This window comes from Neovison vison, chromosome 3, assembly GCF_020171115.1.
Source record: "Neovison vison isolate M4711 chromosome 3, ASM_NN_V1, whole genome shotgun sequence".
NCBI classification, from domain to species: Eukaryota; Metazoa; Chordata; class Mammalia; order Carnivora; family Mustelidae; genus Neogale; species Neogale vison.
In genome coordinates, this window is record NC_058093.1 from 209588878 (window position 1) to 209612187 (window position 23310).

At 42.6% G+C, this 23310-nt stretch overlaps 1 protein-coding gene across 3 annotated transcripts in view; it reads left to right on the plus strand.

The window, feature by feature from the left end:
* Positions 1 to 23310, plus strand: part of GNAL (G protein subunit alpha L) — a 139294-nt gene that overhangs the window by 85769 nt on the left and 30215 nt on the right. For all 3 annotated transcript variants that reach the window (XM_044243638.1, XM_044243636.1, XM_044243637.1), the window contains one exon: positions 10000 to 10097. In XM_044243638.1, the coding sequence (XP_044099573.1) occupies positions 10000 to 10097 (98 nt within the window). The remainder of the gene's footprint in view (positions 1 to 9999; positions 10098 to 23310) is intronic.

A 23310-nucleotide genomic window follows, 5' to 3' on the forward strand; every position in this document is an offset into this window, starting at 1 on the left:
CAAAGGGGCTCAGTGAGCAGTTGCCTTTGAAATACTTTTCATTTACCTCTACATAGAGATTTCAGTCACCTAATGCCTCCGACGGAGTGCGAGGTGTCGAATTTTCTGGAAGCTGGATGTTATCTCCAGAGAAGGCTCTCACTTATTTGGTGCCGCAGAGCTGCAGGGCCCCACATTTCACGGAACAAAACTCCCATGTAGTTCTGTTCCTTCCCACTGAAGGCACCATCCTCTAACTTTAGGGTCAGGGTACACAGGGAGCTGCCACACATTGTGGCTCCTGGCTGTACCCTGTTGCTGCTGCAGAGGAGAGCTGTTGGTCCCTCGAGGTCACTGGTCCCCTCTCCCTGTGCAGAGACTCAGTTTACAGCACCCGGCCATTAAGGCAGATTTTCCAAGCCATAGCACACGTTCTTCTGGAAGCAACCTGGACCCTTTGCTTCCCTTCCTTCTGGTAATCTGCCACGGTTCTAGAAAGCCAGCTTCACTCTCTCCCCGGCTGGTAAGTGCATAAATCTGGACAAGCCACATCTGTGGAGTGGCCTTTCCTGCAGGGTCTGAAGCCTAGGGAAAACCCAGGAATCAGAAGCCTTCAGCTGGGAGTTAAGCGCTGCCCATGTTGTTGGTTCTTAGCACAGCCACACGGTAACCTGCCTTGAGCTGGTGATTGGAGCTCATCCCTCTCCTGACGTTCTGAAATCATGTGCCCTCCCTTTCCCACACCCAGCGCCAGGTGTTCTGTAGATGTTTCTAGAACTCGGTTCTCAAACCCACCCATGACTTCTGTGTCCTTACCATGTGCTTCTCTCTTGGCTCTTGGAATCTGGCAGGTCTCGCCATGTTTTTACCAAAATTACAGCACCACCACCTTCTGGGTGCCGTCCTGGGAGTCAGAGGACTCCCCCTGACCGTTGCCGCTCATCAGCATTTCACACTATTGGTCTCACACTCTTGACTTCTTGACTGCCTTGAGTCAGAATCTCCCCCTCTCACGTCACCCCATCCTGTTTCTCGTTTGGTCATTTCAGCCATCCTTTCTTCGTGTCCTTCCTGCCCACACCCATCACACGTGCACCTCCTCGGCCCCCTGCCTTGACCAGTTCACCAGATTCTGATCTGTCCCGGCCCACCTCTGCCCAGAACTGCTACATCCCTGTGGAGCAGAGGAGGAAACTCAGTCCCAGTCACTAGGATTTGAACCTGGGCACCCAAATACAAAATCTATGCTCGAACCATAAATACTTTCTGATCCCTCCTTAGACTCATAGTAGATTTTACACTAAAATGTTCCCAGAGAAATGTGTATCTAATTCTATAACTGTTGCCAGTTGGAATACAGCAAATGTGCTTTTAAAGACATTGCCTTTAAATCTAACTTTCTTCCCAAAAAGGAGGGTTCCTCACTTCATTTTGCCTCTCAGCACAGAAAGGATTTGGAGTGACTAAGAAGACCAAGAATAATACCTTAAAGTGTTATGTAATTCGTGCCTGATGTTCCAAGGAGAACTTTTGTCAGAAAACTTGATAGAGAATTGTCTGGAAGCAAGGACCAAAGTCGTGATTCGTTGAGTCTCTTATCCCTAATGAAAATACCTAATTATTTTATTTCTGTTCCCACACAAATAAGTTTCTCTGGTGAGTCTCTTAGGCATTCTCCAAGTGCACAATTTTCTCAGAGAATGAAGATTTTACAGAGAGACTTTTAGGCATAAGAGTGGGAGTATTGTGAAGGGGAAATCAAAAGCTAAAAAATTAAGTTTGTGGAAGAAAAATACTTGAGGAAATTTATGTTCTCATCACTAAAGTTCGATTTATTTGATTCTCTGTTATGTTTCATAGATCTGAGTAACAAACTTTATACTTATCACAGTTGTTTTGTGACATAATTTGGAAATGAAAGAATCGCTAGACACATCTTAGTATAGCTTTTTTGGGGGGAAAAAAGTGTTTAAAAGCAGCAAAAGCAATGGAAGTTGGCGACCGTGTGTGGTGAAGTCCCTTCAGCTCAGCTCTGTGCTCAGAATCACAGAGAATTCTGATCTTCCCCAAGCCTTATGGGCCATGCTTTAGGAAGAGAAAGAGGGAGAGGCCAGAGCTGTGCAAGTAACTGTTTCTGTCCACAGCTGCACTTTTTTTTTTTATTAAAGATTTTATTTATTTGTTTGACAGAGAGAGACAAAGCGAGAGAGGGAACCCAAGGAGGGGGAGTAGGAGAGAGAGAAGCAGGCTTCCCACTGAGCAAGGGGCCCAATGCGGGGCTCGATCCCAGGACCTGAGCCGAAGGCAGACGCTTACCAACTGAGCCACCCAGGCGCCCCACAGCTGCACTTTAGAACTTCTAGAACTAACAGGTGAAATTAACAAGGCTGCACGAGACAAGCTCAAATACAGACACCAATTGTATTTCTATGTACGAGCAATGACAAAAATCCAAAAGTGAAACTTTAAATCCTATACATTTAAAAATAACATCCAAGAAATCTACAGAGGAAAAAATTCAACAGATGAAATGAAAGGTCTATACACAGTAAATGTCAAAGTATTCTTGAGAGGATTTAAATAAATAATATAACACATAAGTAAATAACCACATCTTGTGCATGGATTAGAACACTCAATCTTGTTAAGGTGGTACTTCTCCCTTCAGTGAGCTATGGGTTCAGTGCAATCTCAGATCAACAGGCTTTCTCATAGAAACTGACAAGCTAGCTCTAAAATGTATGTGGGAATTCGAAAGACCTAGAACAGCCAAAATGATGTTGAAAAAGAGGAGTGAAAGTTGAAGACTTCACACTACTAATTTTAAGACTTACCATGAGGCCACAGAAATCAAGACAATGTATTGTAGACATAAGAATAGACATATGAGGGACGCCTGGATGGCTCAGTCGTTTAAGTGGCTGCCTTCGGCTCAGGTCGTGATCGCAGGGTCCTGGATCAAGTCCCAAATGGGGCTCCTTTCTCAGTGGGGAGCCTGCTTCTCTCTCTGCCTCTCTGCCTACTTGTGACCTATCTCTCTCTATCTCTATCTCTATCTTTCTCTCTGACAAATAAATAAATAAATCTTAAATTTAAAAAAAAAAAAAAAGAATAGACATATGGGTCAGTAAAACAGAACAGTGTCCAGGAATAGACCCCACATGTATATGGTCTATTTCAACAAAGGTACCAAGGTAATTCAGTGGAGCAGGGTAGTCTTTGCAATAAACATGCTGGGGAAGCTGATTCCCTGTATGGAAAAAAGTGAAACTTGACCCTTTCCTCACACTGTACTCAAAAATGAACTCAAATGGATCATTGACCTAAGTATAGGAGTTACAATTGTCAAACTGTCAGAAGAAAACTTGGGAAGGAGTTTTTCTTCTTCTTCTTCTTCTTTTTTTTTTTTTTACTTCGGGTTTGATGGAGATTTCTTAGACCACCAAAAAAAGCAAAATGCTAAATGGATAAAATGGATTAACTAGACATTGGCAAAATTTAAAATTTTGCTCATCAAAAGATGCTCAAGAAAATTAAAATGCAAGCTGCGTTTGGGAGGACATATTTGCAAAACCTGTAGCTGACAAAGGACTTAAATCCAGACAGTTTTTTCAGTGTCTTATTCTTGTAAAAGAAATAAAACTTGATAGTAAGAAGACATACAACCCAATTTCTTTAAATGGGCAAAATATTTGAGCAGACACTTAACAAGAAGATATGCAAGTAGCCAACGGTCACATGAAAAGATGTTCATGGGGCTCCTAGGTGGCTCAGTGGGTTAAGCCTCTGCCTTCAGCCCAGGACATGATCCCAAGGTCCTGGGATCAAGCCCCGAATTGGGCTCTCTGCTCAGCAGGGAGCCTGCTTCCTCCTCTCTCTCTGCCTGCCTCTCTGCCTACTTGTGATCTCTCTGTCAAATAAATAAATAAAAATTTTTTTAAAAAAATAAAAACAAAAATCTTTAAAAAAAAAAAAGAAGATGTTCAAAGTCATTGGTCATTAGGGAGATACAAACTAAAGCCATAATTAGATGCCACTACATACCCACCAGAGTAATTCAAATTAAAAAGATGGACAAAACCAAGTGTTGAGGATGTGGTGTAACCAGAACCACTAGACACTGCTTGACAGTGTATAAAGGAATGGCCACTTTGGAAAACAGTGTCACGGTTTTTTAAAGTTAAACACATTCCATATAATTCAGCAATTCCTCTCCTGGGTGGAATCAACCCAGTCTGGTACACAGATATTCCAATCAACAGTATTCACAACAGTCAAGAACCGGAAATATCCCAAATGTCCATCCGCTGCTGAATGAATACACAAAACGTGGTATATTCATACAGCAGAGTAGAACTCAGCAATTTTCTAAGAAGAACGAGCTGCTAATATACATAACAAAATGGGTGAATCTCAAAAACTCCCTGCTAGTTCAAAGAAGACAGACACAAAGGACAAGGTGATTTCATTGATATGAAATTTCTTGAAAAAGGCAAAACTGTAGGACAGAAGTGAGATTAACTGTGTCTGAGATGGGGGTGGGGGGTGGGGGAGAGCCGGGCTCGACTCCAGAAGGGTAAGGAGATGATGGAGGTGTTCTAAAACTTGAGTGTATGAATAATTGGGTGAATTTTTTGGTATATATAGTATACCTCAAAAGCTGTTAAAATGATCCTAAGAATAGTTAAAGTAGGCTGTCCTAAAGGGAAAAAAAAAAAAAAAACAGATGAGTGTGGGGTATATTACAAATTTGCCTTTGTCCTCTCTGGTCTCCCAGGCTCAGGGAGTAGCCACTGATCAGAGGAGAACAGGGAAGGTAGAAAGCCTCAGAGCACACTTTTGAAGCCAGGTTTGACCACTTCCTTCCAAGAGAATATAAAATATCCTTAATCATACTTGTTTTGTCGTCAGTCAAATGGGAACTGAATCGCCTACAAGGCAGGGTTGTCTCAGATGAGACCTTGTACATACCACCCTTAGAACGTTGCCTGGAACGTACAAAGCGCTCAGTAAATGCTAGGGGTGACCTCTTTTTCTATGTGGTTCCTTGCCAAGATTCTTTCCCAGGGTGGTCAGCAGAAAGACATGGGCAAGGGGACTGCTAATGATTTTAATGTTTGGGGTTGGGGTTTTTTTAGCACAGTTTCTGAAAGTTGTTTCTAGATAGACTTTTCGACATACTGTATTCAATTTGATTTGAGGATGGACAGATTATGAATAACAAAATCATGGTGTCGGCAGGCATGATAGCGCCCGCACAGACTTGATACCCACCAGATCTTTGAAAAAACAAATGACGAAAACCTGTTGTGTCATTCGCTTAATCCGAGGGCTAAAACTGAGTGTGTGTGTGTGTGTGTGTGTGTGTGTGTGTGTATTTTAAATGAATCAGACCTAAACTTGAGCTTTAGACAATCCCATATAAATAAATGGGTTCTGACCTGAAACTGCCTATTTCTAAGGTCCCTGGGTTGTGGTGGTGGATATTATCCACTATGTTCCCATAAAAAGTTCGGTCAGACATTTATTTTTGTTTCAGCTTGTTCTGGAAAGTGTTTAGTGCTGTTCCCAAAGTTATAATCCAAGGTAATAAAATAACTGAAAATGCAGGAGAACAGAATTGGGAATACGAGTCAAGTTAGGTGGGACCAGAAGGGAAATTCGCATCCAGAATATAAGGCCAAGCCCTACACAAACATGAACACCGACCCCCAAACGGGACCTGTATGCTTTCCTGAATCAACTCAGTAATGTAAATAAAAACAGAGAAGAGCCACAGAGCTCTGAAGATTAAAAATTAATAAGAAAATATAAAAAGCGTCTTCAGAAATGCAAAAAAAAAAAAAAAAGAGTCATCCTGACACTAAAATTCGAGATTTTTCCATAAGTCACCTCAGAAGGAATATCGGCTAACGAGCATGAGGAAGAGTGTTTTTACACTCAACCTCGTGACAATTTCCACCCGTACTGTGTGTGAAAGCAGTTCTTCCCAAGACCTGTGTGTGTACCCAGGGCGTTGACTCCAAACCACTGCACACATTCCCTTCCAGAGACAAGAAATAGGCTTTAGGTTCTCATTTCAAAAATGAAAAATAGGGGCACCTGGGTGGCTCAGTGGGTTAAAGCCTCTGCCTTCGGCTCAGGTCAGGATCCCAGGGTCCTGGGATTGAGCCCTGCATTGGGCTCTCTGCTTAGCAGGGAGCCTGCTTCCTCCTCTCTCTCTGCCTGCCTCTCTGCCTACTTGTGATCTCTGTCAAATAAATAAATAAAATCTTTTTTAAAAAAATGAAAAATAGATCTCAGGTGTGAGTGCAACCAGAAAGTTGTATCAGCAGGGATATCATGCAAGAATTTGTGTTGCCTACTGTTGCATGATTTCCATTTTAGAGAGGTTAGGAGGAATTTAAAGAAAAAGAAAAAAACTGGTTACCCATCTGAGAATCCTATGTTAGCTTTGTACTTCGTGTGGAAAGGGAGATGTAGACTGCAGGTCCAGAAGGAAAATGCTGTGACACAAAACACAAGAGCTAGATACTTGCATTTTTTTAATTTTAATTTCAATTTTGATTGAAAAATCAGAATAGTGTTATGAAAATGTTAGAGCCTTGCCTTTTCAAAAGTAAGTTTAAATTTTTTATCATTATTATTTTTCTTTCTATAACACAACTCAAACTCCCTTCGGTTTTTTTTTGTTTTTAATTTTTTTTTTTAATTTGAGTAGAGCTGATATACAATGTGACATTGGTGTCAGCTGTACACCTCAGTGACTTGGTAAGCTTATAGGTTATGCTATGTCAAAACCCTTTAAATAAGAGTAACAAATATTTGCATATTTCAGTTGCTAAATACATGAAGATCTCAAGTCGATTCTTATTCAGTAATCAAAAAAAAAAAAAACAAAGAAATGTCAGTAATTTTCTTTTTATACTCTCAATTTCTCCATATTCTCAGTTGTCAGAAGTGGGTTACATTTCTCTGTGAATCAATTTTTTTTTCCTTAGGCACACACGCACACTGAAATTAGTTTTATTTAATATTATTCATCTTAGTTGCTAATGGAGGCATGCCAAAATTACTCCTCATACTTATCTCCCAGTTGGTTTCACAAATGCGTGAGAATTCTAGCCTGGCTCTGGACAACAGGTTAAGTAAAGCTAGAGAGGCTGCATTGGCTAACTGAATATTTAATGATTTTACAGAATCGTTTCTTTTTTTTTTTTCTTCTTTTTTCCTCTTTTTTTTTTATTATTTTTTTTCCAATTTATTTATTTTCAGAAAAACAATATTCATTATTTTTTCACCACACCCAGTGCTCCATGCAAGCTGTGCCCTCTATAATACCCACCACCTGGTACCCCAACCTCCCACTCCACCACCACTTCAAACCCCTCAGACTGTTTTTCAGAGTCCATAGTCTCTCATGGTTCATCTCCCCTTCCAATTTACCCAAAAGCACATACCCTCCCCAATGTCCATAACCTTCACCCCTTCTCCCAACCCCCCTCCCCCCAGCAACCCACAGTTTGTTTCGTGAGATTAAGAGTCACTTATGGTTTGTCTCCCTCCCTATCCCATCTTGTTTGAATCGTTTCTTTTTTCATTGTTATATTTTTAGTTGAGATAGTGGTGCTGTGGCTATGATTTTTTAAGAGCCTTTATCTTTTAGAAATAATGTTGAAATAAAATTATATGACATAAGAGATCTGCTGCAAAATAATAAATGTGGGGAAAGACATGAGTTATTAAAAAAAAAAGAGAGAGAGAGAGAGAGAGAGAATTGGTTATGTGTTGGTACACACAGAGGAGGCTGAGTAATGAGTGGCCTGGGGAATTCTCTCTACTTTTGTAAGTTTGGAAATTTTCTCTAATAAAAGGCAGAAGCAACGGCAGTAGCAGCTCTGAAATTTTCCACGAGGTTTTTGGAACCGCTTAAAAAGTAAACATGGAAGGACGCCTGGGTGGCTCAGTTGTTAAGTGTCTGTCTTCCATTCAGGTCATGATCCCCGGGTTGGAGTCCCACAAGGGTCTCCCTGCTCAGCGGAAAACCTACTTCTCCCTCTCCCACTCCTCCTGCTTGTGTTCTTTCTCTTGCTGTGTCTCTCAGGCAAATAAATAAGTAAAATCTTTAAAAAAAAAAAAAAGTAAATATGGAGAATCCTGGAGACCTAGCTATATTCTAATCCAGTATCTTTGTTCACCAGCACGAAGTGGAAGCCGAGATTGTTGTTGCTTTTGTGTTCCTCCAGTGTTGTCCAAAGCATCTGCTTTAAAAACACAGTGCCCACCATCCCTATTAACACGGACCCCAGAAATCGTGCATCTTGGTTCTTAATTCAAGATCTCCTCTCTAATTCTGTCTCAGAGGCTTCAGCTCAGACTGCTACAGAAAAAAAAAAAAAATGATTCTGACACCTGATGAAGACTGTAAAGGGACTTTATTCAGGAAACTACTACACTGGGGGTTTGCAGGAGGGAAGAGAGATGGAGCTTGATTCCAAAAATCACCATGACACTAAGGTTACCGTTGTCTCTCAAGAGCATCTTGACAATAGAAAATAGAGGATTTCTCATTTGGGGTGTGTGTGTGTGTGTGTGTGTTTTCATATGGCTCTTTGAAGGGAAAAAAGAAATTTAAGGAAGCCTATATAAACCCCCTCACTGGAGTGATAAAAGCAGCAGTGGGAGATTCCAGAAGGAACCATAAATCTAGGGAGACAAAAACTGAGAGGTTCAGCTCCTCTCCATCCTACGGAGATTTACCTTCATTGTCAGCTGTGGGTAGTTGGAGTTGTTCGTGACAATGAGGAGCCCGACAGACCGCAGGTGAAGAGACTCGGCAGACCTCTAAAGATTGTCCCTGATACTAGGACGTCAGAACCTCACGGCCCCTCACCTCTCCTGCCCTTTCTGAGGTTTTGTACCTAATTGCATACTCATGACTTTAAGTTTCTTTTTTCAAAGAGGGCCCCCACGGTATTCAGGTGCACCCTTGTATGGAATCATGAATCTTCCAGAAAAGAACCAGCTCTTTATTTTTCTTTTTCCTCCAAAAAATCAACGGACATGAAGCATCAGAAGCCCCAGATTTGGTGCAGATCAGAGATGGGAATGGGTGCTTCCTGGGGCTGCCGTGTGGATGACTGATGTGGGAAGGGATATAAATATTCTAATGAAGGGGTTTGTGAAAATTTACGTAACTTCTTTTATATTTAGCAGCTGATGTGTTGTCATTTGCTTCCATAGCACTGTTAATTTAATTTGGGTAATTTTGGAAATATGAATTCATAAAGCCACCTCTTACTTGGAGAGAAGAAGAGCTTGCCATCATGGGTGAAATTGAGCTCTGTGCCCACAGGGGCTTGAGGAACCAAAAATCACAGTTTGCGTGTAATTTGTAGTTTTAGAAAATGCCCAAAAAACAAACAAACAAACGCAAAAAAAAAAACAGTGAATTAGTAACCCAAAGAGTGAAATTTTCAAGGTTTCCTTTCTAATATACCTAATGCTTCTGGGCCACATTTAACCCAACTGCTCAGTCACGGCTATTAGTAATCGTGGCTCACGAAAACTTGAAGGGACAACAGCTAAAACCGAACTTACCGTTATGATAGGCATGCTTTTCCCTGCTGACGTGATGGTACCACTAGGCAGGTGACTGAGTATGAAGAACTTTAAAATTACTGTTAAAATAGCTGTTGTATGTATCATTGGTGAATGCCATAAAATTACTTTAGACTCGTAATTTTCATTTGGTGGAACTTTCTGGAAGGACGAGAATGTTTGGCAAATGGAATCGAGCGACGATAACACGGGTGTATCCATTTCTTCTCAGGCCGATCTCAAGTCCTGTGCGTTTTACCACGTGTGAAGTCGACTCCTATAAGGAAAACAACTCATGGGCTACCTGCAAAAAAAAAAAAAAAAAAAAATGGTGGAGTGAGGGGCAGTTTCTTTTTACTTGTAACTTTTTAAAAGATTCTAACACCTGTGCTTTCTTACTCGAATTTTTTCAAATGTTAGGAATTCTTCGATCATGTGAAGAAGCTCTGGGATGATGAAGGCGTGAAGGCGTGCTTTGAGAGGTCCAACGAGTATCAGCTAATCGACTGCGCGCAATAGTAAGTCATCTCCTGAGCATGGCCTGGCCTCTCTGAGGCTACCCTTCCCCCCGCCCCCAATTATGCTGCCCTCCCAGGTCAATGAAGTCTCTTGAGTGAAAGGATCAAAGCATTAACGTCTTACTACAGAAATCAGTTTTTCAAAGGGCCCGGGTTTGGTAGATGGAAAACTGAAACTCCGACGGGAATCAGTGTTTCAAGGAAGAACCAGAAGCAGGTGTGTTCATTTTCCCCGGACCCGTTTTCAGTTCTGTGCGTCCTTTTGCTTTCTATAAAATGACAGGTGTATCTGCGAATTGGGAAGTGCTTAGATATTCATTATTATATTTTCACTTTGGAACAGGACCCCCAAATTAAATTTTAAAATACCGTCGAGCCCAAGCACTTACTTGAACGATAAGCGATACCCTATACATGTTAGAAATAGACTAGACTCTTGAAAGTAGATGGTAATTAATAGAATAAGTAAAGCCTTGATGGAAAAAAATGCAATGAAGAGAAATAGGAAATAAGGAAAGGACTCTGGTGCCTAGGCTGGCTCGTTGTTTTTCCCTAAAATGCTCACTTTCCTATTTTCTTTTGCTATTTTAGATTCATTCTAGGACCATTAGATAATAGTGGGCCCAAGAAGAAAGTTAATCAAGAATGTCTAGATATATTTGCTATTTTGGTGACAAAAACTGTGTTTAAAGTTGTTTTATATAACACTTGGGACAGCAAGAATTGAGTGCTTTTACATTTTAAGTCCGGAAACTCTAAAAATGCTTACCTGAGGAAGAGATTCCATAAAGCAGGCAATCTGGGAATCTATGATAGAGGGAAGCCACTGGTGGAGCTACGCTCGGAACGCTGATTTCCAGGAGAGGGTCACTGGGTGGCCACCCCAGCCCCTCCCCATTCAGAGGAGGTCAGGCACCATCACCTCATGACAGGCACCGAGAAAAGCCAATGGCAAGGGTGCTGGGTGTGTCCCAGGCAGTGACAGGAAGCCAGTCTGGGGACAGAAGGGTGAGGGAAGAGTGGCCATAAACACACGAGAGAGGTCAGTGAGGCCAGACCTTCCCGATTGCCAAAGGTTCTGCCAAGGACCTTGCATTTCTTCCAAATGCAGTGAGTGACCATCGGCTCTGTGACGGAGATTGTTAGGGTCACTCTGGCCACTGTGTGGCACATTAGAAGAAGGGAACAAGGACCCGAGTGGGATGGCTGGGGTCAGGTGCAGCCATGGAGGTGAGCCCTGGGACCCAAAGGGGTTTAGAACGAGGCGGTGAATCAGAATGCTGGGGGCAGAGGAAAGTGGGGATCAAGGAGGACAAGAGGGAAGGTCATGGTGCCATTTATTGAGAGGGAGGAACCTAGGAGATGTTATGTGGGGGAGGATGGGACAATATCAGACTCCGATTTGGAGAAGTTAGATTGGAGATAGAGGGGCTGCCCAAGGGGAGAGAGGAAGCAGACAGCTGCTTATAGGAACCTGGAGCTCAGAATCGACAGGGGCCTGGACAAGGAAGTTCAATCCCCAGAGATTGGTTTCAGGAGGAAGAGGAGCCTAAAACCACAACAGAGAAGTATGTGGAGAGGGAGTCCTTCAGAGGAGGGGGAGGATCTCAGGGTTGAGATGGGTGAGATTGATGATGTTAAGAAGCTTCACTTAACCTCCTTCTTATGATGACCAAGAACTGGCTCATCGTCGCCCCAGTCCATGAGCACTGGGTGAGCGGCAGGTGTGTCTCGCAAGCGGTCTTGGTGCGGCAGGGGTAGTGAAACGGCATTGCACGCCCACCTGCTGTGTACACCCTGAAATGAACACAATGAGCATTAATGGCCCTCCACTGTATACACTGAAGAAACTATTTACTAATTAAAAATTTTGCGATCTAGAAAAGTATATAAAATTTCCCGTCTCCTACCACTCTTAACCATTCCCTCAAGATTTACCTTCAGTCAATATTCCCTTTAGTTGACATCTGTGAGTACACTGCTGTGGTTACTGTCCTGTCATTTGTTATGGATGCTTGCTTCCACGAGAGCGAGGCTGGGTTAGATGTGGATGTAGAGTGGGGGAGTGTTCCCCGTGGAGCTCAGACATACCCTGGGAGGGTCTCAGGAGGCACACCCCTTCCCGAAGGGCCCTTATCTTTCCTTCTGGCTCTCACTAGCTCTTTCTCGAACCTGTCATCTCTGTTGTTTTAAAAGCCACTGCGGTGTCGTAGAGACAGAAAGAGTACCCTAAGTTAATGCTAGCAATTTCAAGCAAAGCTCATAATGACTTTAAATTCACTTACATTGGCATTTCGAGTTGATGGGAATGTGTGCTCTATCGTCCTTTTCTGGTATTTCTTGAGCAGAGAGGTGGTGAGGGAGCGTCCCAGTGCTCCTCAGTAGTATCATATCAGGAATTTCCCTTTCTTAAAAGAAGGAACAGACTACTTACTCTCACACCACTCCAGGGATAGAATGAATGGCTTAATTTAACGTAGAATATGCAAGTATAAATTTTTTAAAAGGAAGAGTTCCTATGAGCCTTGACAACAGGGAATTGGGATTCAGATGTCTGCTCCGCCACGGACAGTCATGTAAGGCTCTGGGCAAACTCATGGGGACAATTACGGGTCCTGTTCGCATACAGTTCTCATAGCATTAAATATGTATATCTCCAAAGTCCTCAAAATAGTGCCCGCAAGCCCTAGATCAGCTCTTGCTGTTACATCATCATGTGGAAGCTGAGGGCCAGAGAGGTAAACTAAGGCACGTAAGATCATGGTTTCCCAGAGCCAAGGTCTGGCTTTCCTTTGGTCCCATCCTTCCATATGACTGAGAGCCATGGGCACAGGCTGCCTCGTGCATGAGGTCAAGACTCCCTCCCAGACTTGACGGGAACGAGGCGCCAAAGCTTGAGCGGTGCTTTCTTAACTCTGGGTCTGGCCGAATCACAGAAAGCAGTTGCCCACCAAGACCTCACTATCTGGGTTAATCCTCACTGCTACGATGTTGCTTTCTTTATCCATTTTAATACACACGGGAATCAGGTTGGATCAATAACCTTTGTTATTAATAGCTTAACAGCTATTAATAGCTTATTGATAGCTTAATAGCTGCTGTTTTGCCTCTAAACCCAGATTTCAAGGTAGGGGGTGAGAGATTTTTTTAAAAACAAGGAATGTCATGGAAACATTTGTTAGAGCAATACAGGGCTAACAGAAATATTATGCTGTCAAATTAGAAGTTAAAGAAATAGAAGCTGCCTCCCCCAGTCAGCGTCTTTCCAATGAAAGAAAGGACACGTCACATCAAACCTGAGACAGTGATACTCAGGCCATCTGTCCAACCCTTGTAATCTTTAATTCTTCAGGGAAGGTGTCTTATTCCTCCTTAAATGTCCAGGTGAATGTTCTTTCGTGAAGTCTGTGCACAGTAGGTGCTATTTGAAAAAATTAATTGGCAAAAGAGGAGCCTGGTATGAGCTATGGTGGTAATAGGAAAAGCTGGTCCGTCCCTTTAAAAGTGCACCCCCCACCCCAGATGCAGGTTCTGTGGCCTCCTTCTCCCCCCCTTGCAAATCCCCAGTGTTCTGACACGTTTTCTTTTTTCCTCCCATCAAAATTGTTCTGAGAAAAGATCTGACTTACGTCTCGGTACGAATGTAAGTCACTGTGTTCCCTCGCTCAACAGTATTGCATTTTGAACCTTAACGCTTATTAGGAAGGGACTAATTCTTTTTTTTTTTAAAGATTTTATTTATTTATTTGACAGAGAGAGATCACAAGTAGGCAGAGAGGCAGGCAGAGAGAGAGAGGAGGAAGCAGGCTCCCCGCTGAGCAGAGAGCCCAATGTGGGACTCGATCCCAGGACCCTGAGATCATGACCTGAGCCGAAGGCAGCAACTTAACCCACTGAGCCACCCAGGCGCCCAGGAAGGGACTAATTCTAAGCCCCATTAAAGTCATTTCTTCCATGGCAGAAACCAGGAGAATATTATGGGGAATAGGTGTTCTCAGTGATGCTGAAATTCTGTTAAGGGAGAGCTGCCGATGAGGAGTCTGGGAATATCTGGAAGGTCCTCAAAAGCTTATACGCAGAGGTACCCAGAAGTTCCACTCCTGAATTACTCAAGAAAATTAAAAACATACATCCAGGGTCGCCTGAGTGTCTCAGTCAGTTAAGCGTCTGCCTTCGGCTCAGGTCATGATCTCAGGGTCAGGGATCGAGCCCCGCATCAGCCTCCCTGCTCAGAGAGGAGCCTGCTTCTCCTTCTCCCTCTGCTTCTCCCCGTGCTTGTGCGCTCGCTCTCTCTCTCTGTGTCAAATAAATAAAAAAATTCTTAAAAAAAAAAATACGTCCACACAAAAACTCATCCAGGGATATACATGACAGCATTCTTCAAAAGAGCCAAAGAGTGCTAATAACCCAAATGTCCATCAAATAATGAATGGGTACAGAAAACAGGGTCCATCACACAATGGAATATTTTTTGGACTAAAAATGGATGAAGCACTGATTCATGCTACCACATCAATGAACCTTTAAAACATTACATTAAGTGAAAGAAGACAGACACAAAAGGCCACATATTATATGGTTGGGTTTATATGAAATGTCCAGGATAGGCAAATCCACAGAAACAGAAAATAGATTACTGATTGCCAGGGGCAGGGAAAATGGAGAGTGACTGCTAGTGGGTATAGGATTTCTTTGGGGGATAATGGGAACTTTCTGGAATAGGATGGTATTGATAGTTGCACAACCTTGTGATTGTAGTAAATATCATTGTACAATTCAAACTGGTGAATTTTTATGTTATGTGCAATATATGTTATGTGAATTATATCTCAACCTTTAAAAAAAAAAAAAAAAAAGGACGATTATGGAGGAGGGAGGGAATCAGGGCAGGAAAAGCAATGGGAACACTGGTCAAGGTCGGCCAGAGGGGCAAGGTCCTCCCTGAGCCGGGGGTCCTCTTGTCAACCACAGATGAAAGTCTATGTTTGCATTTACAAAGCCTGCTTTTTTAGAAGGCCTCCATCAATCACAAATGTGTGCCACTCTGATTCTAAAAACACATATAAGCAAACAGGAGCCCCCAAATTGTAAAGCACCCATGATACAAAAATGAAAAAAGCTATGGCGTTCTTTATCATGCTATTTGACATGCAAGGAGTAGATACTTGCTTGGGCTACTTCAAGAAATGGCGAATTTGTTCTGAGTCTCTCTGGGGTACCACTGCTGAGTCAAAGGCACTGTGGGGACCAGCTCTTCTGTTCCTGCTCTCTGGGCACTTCAGTTCTGCTTTCCCTGTCTGCTTTTCTCAGCCCTGGATTCTGACAGCAGGTGCACGCTGTAATCTGCAGGCCAGATCTCCGAGGAAACAGAGAGATCGGTTTTGCTAAAGACCAGGTGGCCTGCATCGGGCCATGGCCTCACCCACTGTCCCTGGGACCCACAGGTCCAGTCAGTGGCCACTCCTACATCCCTGAGCAGAGGGTCAGTAAGGCAGACAGCCAGACCCACCGCCCTGGCTGGAGGAGTGTGGGAACAGTCATTATAATTGAGCATTAAGTATTGTACTTGGGGGGGAAAATGAGTCTTTGAGGCACCAAGCAAGCTGTGCAAATCACCAGAGATTATATTTTATCCGGAATTGCCCAGTTCCCACTGTGAAAATTAAAAGACAATCTCTACTGCATTATCCCCCAAAATGCATTTCCTCTAAATCCTAATAATAAGTGATTATGTAGCCATGGAAACAGCTATTTTGGGAGAAAGAAAATCAGAGAAAATTGGATCTTTAGAACAGGTTTATAAAATCAGACTTTGCTTAATGTAACTTGAAACTCCACAGCTCAGAGTGTAGGTTCTTGGGCTTTGTACCGATTGTTTACATCAGAAGCCCTTCTGGGAGCGCACCCATTTGAATAATTGGTTTTAGAATACTCTCAAAGACAGAGAATATTCCAGAAAAAAAGGAAAGAGTCATGAGAAGGGTACAGTGATTTTCTGCTGCGTCCCTGTCTGCCTTTGGCCTTCTGTCAGGAGCCTTGATTACCGCATCTCCCACATTTACTCCCCAGCGCCATTTGGTTCCCATGGCTCCCAAGTTCCCGAATCTAAGCTTTGGAGACAATTGGGAAATTATTAGCAAAAATGAGGTTTCAACTTCAAGGTTGATTTTTTCCCCCAGGTCATTTTAAAATAAGAGAAACTATAACACAACTAAAGTTTAGCAACACAACTAAAATGTGTGTGTTGCTCTATCTGTTGAACTCATTAAATATATAATCAACCACATGGGGGCACGTAAACGTTCTTCTTAACACTCATTTTGATCTTCATCCCTGGCCAAATGTGTTGTCAGATTTATTTTCTTGATCTGTAGAACTGGAAATGTTGCTGTTCATGGGCAGTATAGTCTGCCTCTTTTTAGGTATGAGGAATAAATTTAGTATCAGGGCAAAGGAGGTAGACCAGATAGCTCAGAATAAGACAGTCAGCCCCTGATTATATCCGTTTCTCCCATGTCCATTTGGAAACCCTGCCCTGAGAAGGAACTCTGAAGAGGGCTTGTATGACACACATGCTTCCATGTGAGAAGAAAGCCCACACCTCTCCCCCTGTGTCCCCTTCACACTCACCTGTGACCACACTCACAACACTTCTGATACCAGACGTGTGAGGTATTTTCCTCACACCAGGCCATTCACCACGACACCGAGCTGGGTGTCGTCCCATTCAACTCAATTCTGATGCTATCTACCTCGAGCCCATGTCACATGCCACAGGTTAAGGGGTCGGTCCCAAGAGGTTGCCCCACGTCAGATGCCGGTCTCAAGGAACAGGTTATGTACGGTGTCAGCCCTGCCATTGACGACTCGAAGAACTCAGGGACACTTACTTACATTTACTGGTTTATTAAAGGAAATGACAAAGGATACAGATGAGTGACCGCATGAAGAGATGTGCAGGGTGAGGTCGGGAAGGGTCTCAAGCACAGGAGCCTCTGTCTCCGTGGAGCTGGGATGTGTCATCCCCCTGGCGCAGGCACACGTTCACCAACCTGGAGGCTCTCCAAACTCCATACTTATGGAGGCTCCATCACGTAGGCATGATCTAGCCTCAACTCCAGCCCCTCTCCCCTTCCTGGAAGATGGAGTAGTGGGGAGCTGAAAGGTCCAAGCTTCTAATCATGGCTTGGTCCTTGCAGTGACCAGCCCCATCCAGGAGCCCAGCCAGAGTCACCTCAACAAAACAAAAGATGCTCCTGTCACACAGAAAGGTGCAAGAGATTTAGGAGCTCAGGGTCGGGAACGGGGGGCCAAAGATGAAATATTAGAACAGAAGATGCCCCTAGTGCTCTTCCCACTTAGGAATTTACGAGGATTTCAGAAGCTCTGTGCCAGGAGTCAGGATCAGAGTCCAATAGAATTTTTTAAATCTTTCAGAAAACTACTTCCTTAAGTGGAGAATCCTGGTAGGTTCCCACACATCACCTCATTGAATCCTCAGATCTCCTCTAAAGAGAGGATGCTGAGATGGGGCTCCAAGTCCTGTCCCTTCCAGCACGTCACACTGGTTTCTGGTGTTTCCCTTTCCCTAGATATTGTTAGATTCATTTTGAGGGCTGTGAAAATCAAGCCTTTGAACTATATGTGGTAAAGAATAATAATAATAATAGGAATGTTGTTGCTGCCTTGGAACTGTATTTCCCCAATTATTTCTTAGAAGTAGAACCCTTGTCCAACTGCCCTGTGCGGGGTACCAGGAGTGAGGAGGGCTCAGTAGCAGTGAGAAGCCCAGCGTGTCGCCCTTAGCCTCTCCCATGCTCCTTGAGGTGGCTCATTTGGTGCCAAGAAACACTCCACAGGACCCAATTTAAAGACTAAGGCCAGTGGAACGCCTGGGTGGCTCAGACAGGAAAGTGTCTGCCTTTGGCTCAGGTCATGATCCCAGAGTCCTGGGATCGAGGCCTTCATCGGGACCCCCAGCTCAGTGTGGAGTCTTGTCCCTCCACCTTTCCCCCCTGGCTTGTAATTGCTCTCTCTCTCTCTCTCTCTCAAATAAATAAATGAAATCTTTTTTTTTATAAATTTTTTTAAAAATTAAAAAATAATAATAAAGACTAAGGCCAGATTCCAAAATTATAGTAGCTGGACCAAATGCAATTTGCATCAAATACCAAACCAAAGTTGTGTTTTATGAGAATAAATGTATCAAACCAGACTGGTATTTTATTAGAAAGAAATTTATTTTAGATGTTCACATGGATTACACTGACTTCATGTAAGATCCATGTGGCCATTTTGATAAAAACAGAATTGAAACCCAGTGCTCAGAGATGACAATTGAGTCTTTCACTTGGGAATACTCTGGTTTATGTAGATGAATAACAGCAAATAGTAGCAAAGACAGGGTTGTTGTTGTTGTTCCGTTGTTGTGGTTTTAATTTGCTTTGTAATCCAAAGAAATATTTTAAGTCAAATGATGCCAAACGTGAAAAGGAGAAGAGTAAGAAATTATCTTCCTAGCAGCCTCTTCCCATTTCTGAAGATAAATGCAAAGTCTGATAGACACTGAAATGTTTTGGTTTTTTTTAACTTTTAAATGCACAAAGACAATCTTGAAGACAGAATTCATTTCTGGGCCCCATTTGCACCTGTGGTGATGTGATCGTTGCTCTGTGATAGGAGCCCAGGGCTCAGCCGTGGTGCAGCTGGGCGTGGCACCGTCTGTATCCCGTGGGAACTTACCTTCTTGGTTATACTACGGACGGGTCAGGAGCTGCGCCATCTGGACGATGGCCAGTGTCCTCCTACAGATTTCCTGCCAAACAGCAGCACGGCTGCAAGAAGTGGAAAATATGTGCATAACAGCTTGATAGGAGCTTGGGTTCCACACGTGTCCATTCACACATGTCAAGATTCCACAAAGGTATACTCAAGAGTCATGTTGCTTTGGATCTAAATTTTACCTCAACAGAAGGAGAAAAAAAAAAAAAACACCTGTGAGCAAATACTGATGTCCAGACAAAGATCTGTGTGCTGGAGTATTTAGGAGGAAGTGAATTGGTGTCTACCATTTCTTCGAAATGCATCAAAAGTAAGGTAGATAGACAGATATGTGATTTTTTTTTAAGTACAGTAAAATGAGAATGGTAAAATCTAGATGGCGGTGTTCAAGCATCCGCTATAAAATTATTTCAAGTTGTATGTTTGAAGTGTGTCTTAATAAATGTAGGGGGAGGGATACACACGTGTACAGAAGGCTACAGAAAAATAAATTACAAAGCAGCAGGAGTTAACAGCACAAGTCGTACTCCGCACATTACACCATGCCACGTAAGACGTTTGCCTGTAGGAGGGTTTTTATTATAATTATCCAAATGTTTGCTAAGTTCTTCGAAACATTTTCAAGGACCCCCAAGGACCTCAGATTGAAAACCATGAATAAAGCGTGCAGCTTCAGAAAGACTTGCAGGTGTGTCCCGGATTTCTAAACCTCTACGGGTAGCTGTGAGATAGCATGTAGTTGTAGAAATTTACCAGGTGGGGCACTGTTCTGTGCACATCCCACAAGTTGACCACTTGATCCTCACACTAACCCAAAAAGGAGGAAACCAAATCACCTAAGATTACACAGGACCACACCGTGCCATCTCACAACTTGATTTATCCCAGATTTCAAATCTTAAACCTAAAGATATGAGAGGCTGTTTTAGGTTAAAAGTTCAACGTTATGTGAGCTTCAAGTGTGTGCCAGGTGCCACCAGATGCTGAATTGTAAGGATGATGAGGCCTCGCCCTAAGCTTATAAATAAGTGGATTTTTCACCCATTTTCTTCTCTGAAGCCGCTCTCATCTACCTTCCATTTCCATCCAATTCCTATCATGAGCACAGTTTGCAGATGAAAGCCAGAATGGATTTTTTTTACAGAGGTCCTCATGGTTCAAGAAAGTGAAAAGACAATCACAGAAGGGAGACTATATTTATAAATCACATATCTTATAAGGGACTTATATTCCAGAATATATAAATAACTCCTACAGCTCAGGAACAAAAGGTTAAATAATTTTAACGTTAATGTTTTCATCAGTTTTAGAATAAGCAAAGGATCAGAATAGACAGTTCCCCAGTAAGATATGTGAATGACCAATATAATACGCTCATGAGAAGGGGCTGAACAGCATTAGCCACTGGGAAATGCAAATCGAAACCACAATGCGATACAACTTCACAGCCACGAGGATGGCTGTAATCGAAAATCAAATAAAAACAAATGTTGGCAAGCATGTGGAGAAATTGGAACCCTCGGATGTTGCTGTTGGCAATATAAAATGGTACAGCACCTCCAGAAAACAGTCTAGCAGTTCTAGAAAAAGGTAATCACAGAGTTCCCATATGACCCAGCAGTTCCACTCCCAGATACATATTCAAGAGAAAGGAAAACATACGACCCCACAAAAACTTCAAGGCAAATGAATATGCCCGGCAGCTGAAAAGTGGAAACAACCCATATGTTCGTCAGTTGATGAATGGACACACAAAATGTGGTCCCTCTGTGCAATGGACGATTATCTAGCTATGAAAAGGAATGAATCACTGATACAGGCTACAGCATGGAAGAGCCTTGGAAACCTTATGCTCCGTGAAAAAAGGCGGATGCAGAAGGCGACACGTTGTGTGATTCCATGTCTATGAAATGCCCAGAACAGACATATAGACACAAAGTAGATGACGGTTGCATAGCGTTGAGGGAGGGTGAGGGGGGCAGATGAGCAGTGACTGCCTGACGGGTACAAGGTTTCCTTTCAGAGTGATGAAAATGTCCTGAAAGCGGTTACATGGAACCGTGCACTGCAAATGCACCTTCAGCCGGAATTCCCTGTTGGAATTAGTCCTGTCAAATCTTAACTTGGAGGCCTTGGTAAAAATTAATTTGGACACTGCTGGTCATGGGGATCTCCTAATTTCAGGGCCTTTCTAGTTAATTCCAGGCAGAGGAAGAGACTCAATGCAAAAGTGGTGAACGATTGCCTGATTGAAGTTTGTATTCCTGACGCCATCCATTGCGTCCTGGCTCATCTGTGCGCTCCAACTGCAACTGTAGTTACGCTGTGGGAAGCGTTCAGTGTAAGATTTATAACATTTCACATTTTACGCATGCTTCCGTTTTTAAATCAGTGTAAGCCGGAAAAGTGAAGAAATGCAAAAGCAAAAGCACTGATTGAAACGATGATTCTCATGCTGAAAATACATCATGAAGACCTATATTAAATCTCTAAAAAAGAATTGTCATGGAAGTTAGCAGGTAATTTTATCAGAAGTTATTTCCATGGCATTTTGAGTTACTCCTGTCCATGCAGAGCCTGACACTGTAAAGACTCATTAAACAGATGTTGAGTGAATAATATATCTAATCAGGTTTTTTAAAACTCTTCCTCATGGATGGTTCATGGGCCATTGTTGGCTGCTCATGTGGGATTGTTGCTTGCTGTACCTGGAACCATGCCTGCCTCGTAGTAGGTGGTTAAGAAATAGTTGTTAGTTGAGTGGACTTTAAAAACTTTTCCTTCTCTGTGTTCTCTATCATTCATAGTCTCCACTCTCATGTGTGCAGACTCAGTTTTGCTGTAAAGCTCAGATCGAAGCACAATATCCGTTTGTAGAAGCATTATTCAAAATAGCTAGAGAATAGAAACAAAGCAAAAGTCCATCATAATGATGAATGGAGAAACAAAATGTGGTCTGTCAATACAATGGAATATTATTCAGCCCTTTAAAGGAAGGAAATATTGATGGTTGCGACCACATGGCCTCCTTTAGGATAGACGTGCCCACCGTCTCAGAGAAAACCATGTACCATCGCAGTACATTGTACAACTACTTCCCTCCTCCTGGTATATGACAAGAATCTGTTCACAGTCTCAAGAAATTTAATTATAAGCCTTTAAGTTGGATTTAGCAAATAAGGAAGCTACCCTTGGGTAACGTATCAAAGAAACAGGAAGAAAGAAAAAAATACCACTGACATGCGTCAGTGGTTAGAATTACGTATCTTTCTTAACACCAGACCGTGTTAATCACATAATAATTAGAACCCATGATATCAGTGAAAAGCCACCTTTCAAATACAAGTTTATTCTATTATTATTTTTAGATTAAGGAAATCTAAGCACAAAGAGAATTTCCATTTGCTCTCTAGCACTTGTATTCATATGACAACAGTTAAGTGCATGGTATGCCTTGGTGTCTTAATTTATTTTATGTTACTGGGAATCTGGAGTTCATATTTTGCATTAAGGTGAATGTCCCACATTATTTCTGTGAGGAAGGAAAGAAAGAGTCTTCCTATCAGCTACCTGAGACAAATGGTAACTGCTAAGAAAGAAATCACTTTGCCATACTCTGCCAGGAGGCAGACAGTGACTAAATATATCTTCTAAAATCTTAATAGGCCCGTTTCTCATTCGGGTTCTTCCTCTGACACACAGTGTGATCTGAACAAATCACATACTTCATTGCTGAAAATAGAGAGCCCCAGGGGCACCCCTCCTCAGAAGGCTTCTTTCTCCAACTACATGCTTCCACAATTAGATTCTAAAGGTCAGCTTCCTTGTAAGGACCTAAGGCAGGTAGTGGGACACCGTTGTGGAACGCTGGCAAAAAGGAAACACAAGGAAGCTTCCAAGTGAGCAGGAACCATGCTGACTGCAACTTGTGGTTGTTTCTTTGTTCTGTTTCATGTAAGTAACATTGAAGAATTCGCAGAGTCTCACACAGTCCTGTAAGGTGAAATTCATTTCGCTTTGAATTCTCCTTTAACCCCTAAACTGCTCAAAAAAAATTTTTATTTTCTTTTTCCTGCAGTAGTCAGATACACTATTAAGTATTGTTTTCCAGATGTTAATCTTGGCTGGGACTTACTGTATTTAGGACATGGCTAATCATGTCCTGAGGCAGCCTGGTGGTTCCTAGAAAGGAAGCCACACGTTGAATTTGTCAGGAAGTCTCAGCTGGCACCTCCGTGCCCCGATTGGGCAGAACCTTCCAGGAGAAGAAACGCTGGGGGAAATGAATACCCCTGCTTTCTGGAACATTGCACAAACATCACGTTTGCGGATACTTACCTACCATCCCTGAACGGTGAACTCGGTAAATATTTATGGGATATAGGCATGAGCTGGAAGATTCTAGCCCAACCCTATCAAAGATGAAAGGAAA